We start from the raw sequence: 11328 nt of genomic DNA, 5'->3' as shown, positions 1-11328 counted from the left end.
TGTGTATTAATGAATAGTTTCCCCTCTGTTTACAATATATTATATCAACCTTTTGTATAAATATATATATAAATATAAATAAATATAGATAGATATAAATTATCATCATGCATTCTTCTACTGACTTCTCTCAGAGATCAAAATCAAGATACACCTATTTCCAACAATTCGAACGGGAAGCGTCAAAAAAATTTCAAATCGGTGAAAAATTTTGAGATGAGCTCAATTTTGAATAATAAACAAATATAGAAAACATATTTACACTTATGTAATTAGTTATTGAAACTTCGGTTTATCTATATTCTATATGTGTTTTATTATTATTTATATATCTGTTTGTTTCTTTGTTGGTTTGGTCCTGTATCATCGAAAGATTCTTGTAAAGTTTGATCAGGTCGAAGAATGTCTAATACTAATTTAAGAGAGACATATGAAGACGATAATCAAATGGGTGAACAAACTTACAAAAGAGGCGCTCAACATAAATGGAGCAAGGCTAGAAAAGCAGATTATAAACAGTCTGATGGGTCTCAACAACATGCTAGTAAGAAATTGTATGTATGTTTTTATTTTCTTTATTGCTAATTGCTTCTTCTATATGTTTTTGCAATTTTATATGTGGGATTGGAATCATTTTAATACTAACTAATTATAATCTACTTATCAATTTTAAAAATAGAAAGACTAATGATAATCGTGAACAGAAATTGGATGACAATGGAAATCCAATTCCAAAGGAGAAAAGACTTCCAAAAAGGAAAGTTGCTGTTATGGTAGGTTATTGTGGTACCGGCTATCATGGTATGCAATATAACCCACCAAATCCAACTATTGAAGATGCCCTGTTTAAAGCTTTTGTTCAAGCAGGTGCCATATCGAAGGCCAATTCAAATGACTTGAAAAAAAATGGGTTCATGAGAGCTGCTAGAACTGATAAAGGTGTTCATGCTGGTGGTAACTTGATTTCATTGAAGATGATTATCGAAGATCCAGAAATTAAACAAAAAATCAATGAAGAATTACCAAATGGTATTAAGGTCTGGAATATTGAACGTGTGAATAAAGCTTTTGATTGTAGAAAAATGTGCGGTTCCCGTTGGTACGAATACTTATTACCTACTTATTCTTTAATCGGTCCAAAACCTGGTTCCATTTTATTCAAGGATATCGAAGAAAGTAAATTAGAACTTCCAGGAGTTTTAGATGATGATTTAGAATCACAAATTTTCTGGAAAAGAGTAGATCATGAAGTTAGACAACACTTTACAGAAGAGGAAATTGAAGCTATTAAAAATTATGTCCCTCCTCCAAGAGATGAATTTAACGATAAAGATGGCTTATATCAAAAGGTTAAACAATACAAAAAGTTGGAAAACGAACATCGTCGTAGATACCGTATTTCTGACGAAAAATTAACTAAATTCCGTAATGCTATGAATGAATATCTAGGTGCTCATAATTTCCACAATTTCACTTTAGGTAAAGATTTCAAAGATCCAAGTGCAATCAGATTTATGAAAGAAATCAGAGTTTCAGACCCTTTTGTTATTGGTGCTGCAAAAACCGAATGGATCTCCATTAAAATCCATGGCCAATCATTTATGTTACATCAAATCCGTAAAATGATTTCTATGGCTACTTTAGTCACTCGTTGCGGTTGCCCAGTTTCTCGTATAAGTCAAGCTTATGGCCCACAAAAGATCAACATTCCAAAGGCTCCAGCCTTAGGTTTATTATTGGAGTCCCCTGTATTCGAAGGTTATAATAAAAGATTAGAAAAATTCGGTTACAATCCAATTGATTTCAGTAAATTCCAAAAGGAAATGGATGCCTTTAAAATGAAACACATTTATGATAAAATATACAAAGAAGAGGTAGATGAAAATGTATTTAACGCCTTTTTCAGTTATATTGACAGTTTCAATATGGTAACAGGAGCTCAAGGTATCGAAACCGACGAAAAAGTAGGTGCTGCTGTTCAAAAAAGTATTTTTGAATTCTTAACCGCTAGAGGCATTCCAGATTATGAAGAACCAGAAATAGAAACTCCAAAGGATAAATTTGAAAACTCAGATGAACCAAAGAAGAACAAGAAGAACAAGAAACAAGATAAAAAAATCCAAACTGAACAAGAAATTTCAAAGGATAACCTGGAATCAACCGAGTCAATGGATTCCTCAAAGGAAAAGTCTAAATTTAGTTGCACTATTCAATAGATCACTATCACAGCTCTATATCTCTTTTCCTTATGTATCTATATAAGTATACTTTTTGAAGCAGGTATCAAGAAAAGATTTAATTTCATCTTGTCATGATCGATTGCTCAATATGTATTTTGTTTGTAACCGTTTTTTTATAAAAATATGTAATATACCCAATTTTCAAAAGGACAATCATCAAATCGATGTATTTTCAAAACTAATCATTGAAAGAGATCAAAGTAATTCATCGATCTAGTATTTAATTACTGTCATCATCGGTGTTTATTTTAAATACAGCTTTCATCATAAAATGAATCATCTCAGACGAACAGCTTAATGGTATTAATTTTAAAATATCAAAATAAGATAAAAAGTTTCACTAATTTATCGATATAAACCCAACCCAACCCATCCTATAATAATAATTGATTCTATTGAATTGAAGGTCCCATTGTTGATATAGCTGAACAATAGCTGTGATTATTTAAATATTTCAAGAAATAGTGTGTTAACTTGGCTTTAAAGGTTTTATCCCGATGTTGAAGAATAGATTTCAAGCGAGATTATTCTCAAATAGTTCTTTATTGTATGCAAAACCTCCAACTCGTGGTAGGTCTCAAGGTTTTGCCAAGAAACCTACTGGAACTAAAACTTCTACCAAGAAGGTTGCTGTAGGTTCAATGGTTAAAAATTGGAAAGATCTAATTGCTACTTCAAAATTCAATAGAAATGCAGTAAAGGTTGACTTACCAATTTACCAACCAACCAATAAATTAGAAGTTAGCCAGGTCACCAACTATTCAACTTTACATTATAGATATCTGTTTCATTTGGGTTCTTTCAAACATAATCAATTCAATGAATTGTTCCCAAAACCAATTTCATTAGTTCGTGAAGGCACTACAAAGAAATTTCTTGATCTATTGAAGAAGTCAGCCAATAAAAAATTCATTGTAACAGGTGAACCTGGTGTTGGTAAGACTGTATTGTTGTCACAAGTACACGCCTTTGCTACCGAGGCTAAGAGCATTACAGTCAACATCTCATATCCAGAACTATTTTTAAATGGTAGAAATGATTTCTTTTATGATGAGAATTCAAAGTTATACGTCCAACCAATGTATTTAAAAAGCTTTATAAGGAAAATTTTAAAAGGTAATGATAAGAGTGTTTTAAAGAGCATTACGTTGGCTAATGACTACAAATTTCCAAATAATGATTCAAAAGATGTTAACAGGAAACATTTAACTTTATTTGGTGGAAAAAACACTCTATATGATTTACTTTCAGTTAAAACTGTATCTCGTAGTCGTGGCGAGTTATTTCAATCTATAATGCAGGAATTGAAATCACAATCTAAAGTTCCTGTTTATTTCACAATCGATAACTTCTCTCGTATTTTAGTAACCTCCGATTGTGCTTATAAGAATGTAAATAATAAAAATATCAGATCATTAGATTTGCAGATTGTAAAGACAATTATGGATTTTGTTTCTGGTGACTCTAAATTTAAAAATAAAAATAGTGCAATTGTAATGGCAACATCCGGTGATGATAGAACAAATAGAACTTTACCAATCGCATTGGGTAAAGCTCAACATGATGAATATATTCCAAGAAAACAATATGATCCTGAATTTGCAGAAATATTAAAGAAGGGAAAAGTTGAAGAATTCCAAGTTCCTAAATTAACAAAGGAGGAAGTGAAAGAATTAATGTCATTCTATTTGGAATCCGACATTGTGTTGAAGAAAGATAAAGATTCTAAAAGTTTAGATCAACTTGTAGATGAAAAATATTTCTTAAGCGGTAACGGAAACCCAAGAGAATTGATAAAAAGCATCGTTTTATCGCACATATAATGATATTGTGGTTAATTTATTCATTGATATTTAAGATATTACCATAGTATGTACTAATTCATATACCTGTAAATACTGTTAATACAAGACCCTATTTAAATATTACATAGATTACATTATGTTTAATCTGACCAATCATCTTCATCAACATATTTTGGTTGAGTGGAATTTTCTCCTTCATTACGTTCTTGAACTTGATGTTGAGCATTATGTTGAACATGATGTTGAGTTTGATGTTGAGTTTGATGTTGAGTTTGATGTTGAGTTTGATGTTGTTGAGGATATGACGCTGGTCCATTTTGTCCACCAGATCTTTGCTTCCATCTAGCTTTCATTTCAGCAACCACATCACCTAAATCTTCCAATTTTACAGACGCACCAATACTTTCTAGAACGTTTTGTACAACAGAGGTATGGTTACCATTTAATTTATCGTCTCTAAATCTTAACATTGTCCAGGCACCAGTTTCTTTATCTTTTGTACACTCCACAATTCTACCATTAAGTGGCTCTTCTAAATTTTTCAGTTCTTGCCATTTTGCATCATCTATCTCTAATTCAGCAAATCTTTTGTATGTTCTTTCCAATAATTCGTATTCTTTTTTGTCAAAGGGTTTATCAAAATTTTGAAGTCTTGTATTTACGTCTGAACCACCTTGCCAAATATATAATTCAAAAATTGGTTTTACATCATAGTTATAATACCATCTATTTGGATCCTTTTTAGTCAAAGAGGTATCTTCCACCACTGGTATATTTAATATTAGTTTGAAATCAACAGAGTTTTCTTCTTCTGGCTTCCATTTTAATAAATAGGAATCTTTACCACCGACAAAATAAGGAGTCTTCACAGGAGTGAAAATTAGCCCATCAGATAGATGTGGTAATTTATCTAGGGTCTTTGCAACTTTTACTAAATCATAACTAAAATTCATTTGTTTCATTGAAATTTTAAAAGGGAATGTTTCACAGCGGTCAGGATAAACAGATCTTAAATCAAAATATGGCTTATAGAATTCTTTACCTAAATGTGCTAGTCTTGAACTTGTTGGAGATGCTACAATATTACGACCATTTATGGCTAAACAATCGAACATTAAATATCTTTGTTCTTTCATTTTTGTCACTGGATTAGTTTGAATAACCAATTCACCATCTACTAAAGTACCGTCTTGCATAGTTTCCAATAATTCCTTCTTATCCTTCTGAGGCAATCTAGGAAAACGAAATCCATTCACTAAATAATAATTATTCTCTCTGTCAATCATAAAACATCCTTGCTCTTTCGTCACTGGATTTATAAGTATTAACATCAATACACGTAAACCATCAGTCTTTTCACAAACATAGTAATCATGAGATAAAAGCTTCTCTTCTATATCAGCATGCTGAAATGAAACAGGATTGGAACCTGGAAAGGTCTTTAATGGTTTAGGTGAATTCAACAGTTTACTAACCATCATTTTCAAATCCTGTGTAACATTTCCTGGTTGGATGATACCAGGTATTTCTGGAGCTGCTCTATCCATCACTGAAAAACCAAAATTTTGACAAACTTCTAACCAAAAATCAAAAAATCAATAATGTTACAACCTCAAGGCTATCAATACTGCTTCTCTGACGTTACAATTCATTTTATATTTAATGATTCTAGTATATGGTATTTTTAAACATCAATATCAAACTTTTCAAAAAGGTTGGCTCCATCAAAAAGTATTATTGATATCTAAAAAAATAATGTAAAGTAAACAATAAGAGAAGTGAATGATGAATAAGATTTAAAACAATTAAAAATTGAGTTCAACAGACCTAAGATTGTTGATTTAGTGTATTGAAGGTTTGGTATATCTTTTGGTTATTGTCCTATTCTGTTTTGTTTTGTTCTGTTCTGTTTTGTTTTGCTTTGGTTCGAAATCATTTGGTCTACTATAGTTGAAGTTATTGAGAATAAGGAAATTATAAAATTCACATTATGGAGAAGGAGAAAGATAATAACGATAACATTGGCGATGAGACTCATCTGCTAAGGAATGGAATTGATTCAAATGTGTTTGATAACAGGGTTAATTCTGATGAATTGGGTCTTGCTGAGAAATATAATGAACAATACGATAATTTAAAGGAGCTTGCTGATTCCATTGATTTAAACCACGGAGAAGTAACTAATGAGAATAACGATGATGCTGAAAATAGTGAAGTACATCCTGTGAGGGGTGATGAACTTTATTGGAACTTTCAGCCAACTATACCTCCATCATTCAGAAAGGATATTAGGTTTTCGAATATTCTTGATTCTGAAAATGCCGAGGTAGACATTATTGAACATATATTGTACTCTGTAGATGGGACAAATTTATTAGCTAAAGATGATACTATATATTGCATGGCTACAGTCGTAGGGGAACCCTATTATATTGGTCGTCTAGTAGGATTTGAAATTTTAGAAGAATATAAAAGTGTCATCCAAAGATCCTTAAGGATAACTACTAGATTTCCAGTAAAATATTTTAAAATGCGTCTGAATTGGTTCTACAGGACTAGGGATATTGTAGGCACTACAGCAGATTCAGATCCAAGATATTTGTACGCATCTCAAATGGAAGATGTCATGCCAATCGAAAGTTATAGAGGTAAATGTACTATCTGCCATGTATCTGAAATTATTGAAAGATTACCTAATGAATTTGAAGTTTATCAAAGGTCAAATATTTTTTACTTTAGTGAACTTTATGATATCTACAGCGGTAAATTCTATAATGTATATCCAACAAAAAGGCTGTTGCATCTGTTTAGTAGCACATCATTCTTTTATGTTTTAAATAAAAGATTTCGTTACTTGTTTACTGAAAAAAAGTATCCTCTAGAACGTATCTCAAATAAATATATTGCTTTGAACCAAAGTCCTTCATCAACCACAGATTATATATGGGATAAAAGTTGCAGGCAGTGTAAAGAATGGTGTAGTGGTAGCGAATGCCTACGTTGTGATGAGTGTAAAGTATCAATTCATAATAGGTGTCTAAATCCACCATTGTCAGAACCTTTGGACTCAGATGTTGTTTGGTTATGTGATATATGTGTTCACTTTGAAGAAGATAATGAAAATGTTGAAGAACTCGCTAAAAGCCTAAGAGCAGCTGACGATTATATACGAGACCAATACAAACTAGAAATAGAAAATATAGCTTTGAAAGCTTTAGAAGCGGGTGTTGACTACAACAAAGAAAATGTTTCGTTCTTCTACTTGGGTGAGAACTCCATTAATAATTTAGATGCGCTACTCGACCAAACATTATTATTACCTTATCCATTAAACAATTCAATTACGAAAGATAAATCGAGGAACCCTTGGGTTACCTGGGATGTCCATCCATATACAAATGATAGACTATCAATTACTTTAAGAGAAGACTCCAATGAAAATATTTGGGATTTCAATAAATTAATTGACATAAGTTCGGATGATATTAGCAATTTCCTTGTGAAGTGTGAAGAATTATATAATTCGTCTTCTTTAGAAAGAGATTTCATAGAAGTTAAAGACACGCTTCTGATGATTTTATGGGGCTGTAACAATAACGTGGATGATGCATACTTAATCTGCAAAGATTCAATAGATAGACATTTATTTGAGTCTCAAGTTTTAAATGAAGCAGAATTAAAACAATTCAAAGAATGTATTGTAAAATTTGGTAATGAACTTCAATTAATTCAACAGGTTATCAAGACACAAAATATTGCAACCTTAAATAGGTATTTTTGTTTATGGAAATCTCTACCAAGGAGTATAGAAAGTATGATAAACTTTGCAACATTACATTTCCCAAGGAAGGAATATATATTGCCTTTTGAAAAATCTCAACCCAATGAGAACATCGAGGAAATACAGAACCTATTAAGCTTATCAGACATATTGCCAATTGTTGGCAAATTTACTCCTGACTATGTTGTTAAATATGTTGATGATTCTTCTCTTGATATTAATTCTAGCATTAACTCCCAGTTGAGTTATAAATGTGAAATATGCGAAATAAATTATTCATACATGTGGTATAGGTATGCTGGTGATAATACACAAATAGAATTAGAGAGTGGAATTAAATCTGGTGAATTTTTGAAGGAACATCCAAATACAAGATCCAAGAAAGAATCAAAGAAAAGTACTTCATTGATCTGTATTCGTTGTGCAAGGTTATGGAGGAGATATGCTGTCAAATGGGAGAATCCAATTAGTGTATTAAAGAAACTAAACGAAAACAGTGGCGTAGATTTAGATTTGTTTTTATTAGAGATCTTAGAAGAGACTAATGATAATAAATTCAAATCATCCCCAATAGAGGCCCATAAAAGACACTTGGAATATGAACTAGTACAAGATGCTGAAATGATATTCAAACAAAGAGATAGTTTGCTAGCAGATCCAGACAAAGTTGGGAAGTTGCATGCTAAAGTTCCTTGGGTCCGTAGATTGCATTATAAAAGTGTACAGAAAACAGTTGATAAGAACGAGCACTTACCTATTAGAATGAAATATGATTTAGCAGATCATATTAAAAGAAACAGCGGTGTTTAATAATGTCCCGGATTACTACATAATTTGGATATTATGAATTCATTGAATATAGAACTTATTTAGAATATCAATTTCTTTTTTGATTTAGACATCGAACTGAATGCAATGTTAAGTTGAATCCGAAAAGAATATAGATTTATTTGAATAAAAAAATTGTATTATTTGAAGTATGATTATAGATAAATAGTTAACAATAGTGACGTTAATCATATATTTTATTGAAGTAACTAAAATTGCAACATATCTTTATTCTTTCCTTTTTTAATTTGATAAACTACGATGTTGATATTAAATTACCTAAAAATAAATTCAGGTGACTAAACACCAATTACAGTTATTTACAAATAAAATACATGATACATGTGAATATGAATTAATAATTATATTATATAAATTAAATCATTCATCGATATTCGATGCTTTTATCTCGTCAAGAATTTTTACTGCACCCAGTAATTCATGTGTTCTAATCAATAGGCCACTATCCTTTAAACAAATAATCAATGAAACCTCTAATTTAGTGAGTAGTTTTTTTGAAATACCACAAACCTTTGTAATATATTCATGGGAATGAACGAAATCTTCAAGTAACTTAGTTGCAACCCGTATGGAAGCAATTACTACTCTGTGGATTTCGGTTGATTTTAGTTTCCTTCTTATTCTTAAAGAATTATCTTCGAAATCTCTTTCTAAAATTAAACTTTGTAATAAATACGTTGAACCAAGGTATATTATTGAGCCAAACATACACTTAGTATGAATCCTATTCAACAAATCCTTGTATGATACTGTAGGAACACTTTTCATATTAAAATGATTGTATTCTAAATTTATGGCTTCTTCTTTTGTTTTGTTATTATCGTTGACGATAGAAGTAGGGTTGTCACCTTCACCTTCACCTTCTAAGTTGGATACTTTTTCTAATAAGTCGATTGTTTCTTGAAATATATTAATTGATTCCTCTGGAGTAATTTTAGTTAATGTTACACTGTCTTCTTCATTATCGTCGCCTAAGGAAGGTTCGATAAGAGGGGCTATTTTTAGTTCGTCATCGTCGTTATAACTAATGGGGGATTTAATGGTTAAACCTTCCAAATTTTGTATTTCGTCGCTCAAAACTGGAGAGTTTTGAACGTCAGTAAGAACATCATGTTTACTGTTTTCCTCTAAAGTAACTTGAGGGGAAATATTATCAGCACTTTTATCGTTTACTCCTTCATTTGAATTTTCGTAAATTTTTGAAAATGATGTTTCTAGATCTAGGTTACTATTACTACTGCTTTTTGCTTGAATCTGTGTAAATTTTCGTATGCTTGAGGAATCATTAATATTTAGAATGAAAGAACTTGATCTATCTTTATCTTCGAATTCATTTTCACTTAATTCGAAATTTGATACTGTATCCCAAACGGAAGAACTATCAGTGGCAGCATTGCTTGATGGTCTACCTATCATATCATTTTTAACAATATCAGATGGGAAATTTTTAATATTGTCTATATTCTCAGCTACGTAGTCGTTTACCTCACTTGCATACTGAATTAGATCTTCTACATTTCTTTTATTCTGTTGGGAAGGAGTTGTTAGGTAAGATCTACTATTATGTTCGTTTTCCCCATCATGTTCATTATTGTCATCCCCATTATTATTATCGTTGTTGTTGTTGTTGTTGTTGTCATCATTATTATTATTATCGTTATTATCGTTGTTGTTATTAGTATTAGTATTAGTATTAGTATTAGTATTAGTATTATCGTCTTCTCCAGATCCTTGCGTGTCGCCATCGTTATTATTAACATCGTTATCATTACTATTGTCACTGCCATCACCATTGCTATTATTCTGTTGAAATCTAACTTTTTTCAAATTCAAAGGTGTGTTTGGTCTTGATTCCCATAATTCTCCTAGTTCTGAAAAGTTGCTACTTTTCAAAATCTTTGTCTTCAACGGCAACTCCTCAAATCTATTCTCGTCCTCATCGTCGTCCAAATCATTCAATCCAAACACACTCCCAGATAATACTCCACCCCCATCACTGCTATTATAAACCCTCTTCTGTCCCACATCCATTTCAGTAATCATCTATATTAAAATCAAAATAATAAGAGATAATAATAAAAAAAAAAAAAAAACCAAATGAACCTTCACCACAAAGTACTATTGAAATTGGGAACTACAACTCCAAACCAAACCAAACAATACAAAACTTATCAATCGTAGCTTACCAACCTCGAAAGAAAGCGTCTTATTCTCCTTTGTATTGCTTCAAAAGCTTTTATATCTCTTAGAATCAGTAACCCCTGGAAGGAAGCTGAGTAACTCAAACCTGTGAATAAAATAGGAAACCTTTGGACCTCAATTTCTTATATATATATACAGCCTAACAAAACCAGAACCGTCCATTTGCTAATAAATCCGACAATAAGATCAAAAGTAAACTGATCAATCCTCTCAAAATAACGCCACAACTTGATCCAACCCTTTTAAACAATCCTTATTAACCCAATTCCATCCTTAAAAACCAATATTTCATATCCCTGATTATTCAAAATATCAACCTTTAAACTTTTTTTCAATCCATTTTTTCAAAAAAAATTCTTATCTTAAAAAAACAAAAAAAATGGGAATCGAACCCAAATTCTGAAAGGTATTTTTTTTAAACCACAAAGGAAAAAAATCCTTCCTCTCTTTA

At 31.2% G+C, this 11328-nt stretch overlaps 5 protein-coding genes across 5 annotated transcripts; 3 read left to right on the top strand and 2 right to left on the bottom strand.

Moving 5' to 3' along the window:
- Positions 1-402: 402 nt before the first annotated feature.
- PUS1 (pseudouridine synthase PUS1) lies at positions 403-2216 on the top strand (the record flags this gene model as incomplete). Its single annotated transcript, XM_001642250.1, has 2 exons — positions 403-554; positions 680-2216. 2 exons carry the CDS (start codon positions 403-405, stop codon positions 2214-2216), a joined length of 1689 nt encoding a protein of 562 aa, XP_001642300.1.
- A 521-nt stretch (positions 2217-2737) lies between these two features.
- Positions 2738-4063, top strand: RSM23 (mitochondrial 37S ribosomal protein mS29; the record flags this gene model as incomplete). The annotated part of the gene is made up of 1 exon (XM_001642249.1): positions 2738-4063. One exon carries the CDS (start codon positions 2738-2740, stop codon positions 4061-4063), a length of 1326 nt encoding a protein of 441 aa, XP_001642299.1.
- Positions 4064-4185: 122 nt separating this feature from the next.
- CEG1 (mRNA guanylyltransferase) lies at positions 4186-5592 on the bottom strand (the record flags this gene model as incomplete). Its single annotated transcript, XM_001642248.1, has 1 exon — positions 4186-5592. The coding sequence occupies one exon, from the start codon at positions 5590-5592 to the stop codon at positions 4186-4188; it is 1407 nt and encodes a 468-aa protein (XP_001642298.1).
- A 443-nt stretch (positions 5593-6035) lies between these two features.
- Positions 6036-8636, top strand: Kpol_228p2 (uncharacterized protein; the record flags this gene model as incomplete). The annotated part of the gene is made up of 1 exon (XM_001642247.1): positions 6036-8636. One exon carries the CDS (start codon positions 6036-6038, stop codon positions 8634-8636), a length of 2601 nt encoding a protein of 866 aa, XP_001642297.1.
- A 399-nt stretch (positions 8637-9035) lies between these two features.
- Positions 9036-10718, bottom strand: PCL10 (Pcl10p; the record flags this gene model as incomplete). Its single annotated transcript, XM_001642246.1, has 1 exon — positions 9036-10718. One exon carries the CDS (start codon positions 10716-10718, stop codon positions 9036-9038), a length of 1683 nt encoding a protein of 560 aa, XP_001642296.1.
- Positions 10719-11328: the final 610 nt, after the last annotated feature.

The sequence above is a fragment of the Vanderwaltozyma polyspora genome, genomic scaffold, assembly GCF_000150035.1.
Source record: "Vanderwaltozyma polyspora DSM 70294 KpolScaffold228 genomic scaffold, whole genome shotgun sequence".
Taxonomy (NCBI): Eukaryota; Fungi; Ascomycota; class Saccharomycetes; order Saccharomycetales; family Saccharomycetaceae; genus Vanderwaltozyma; species Vanderwaltozyma polyspora.
Note: the sequence above shows the minus strand (reverse complement) of the source record. Positions and strands in the feature narration are given on the sequence as shown.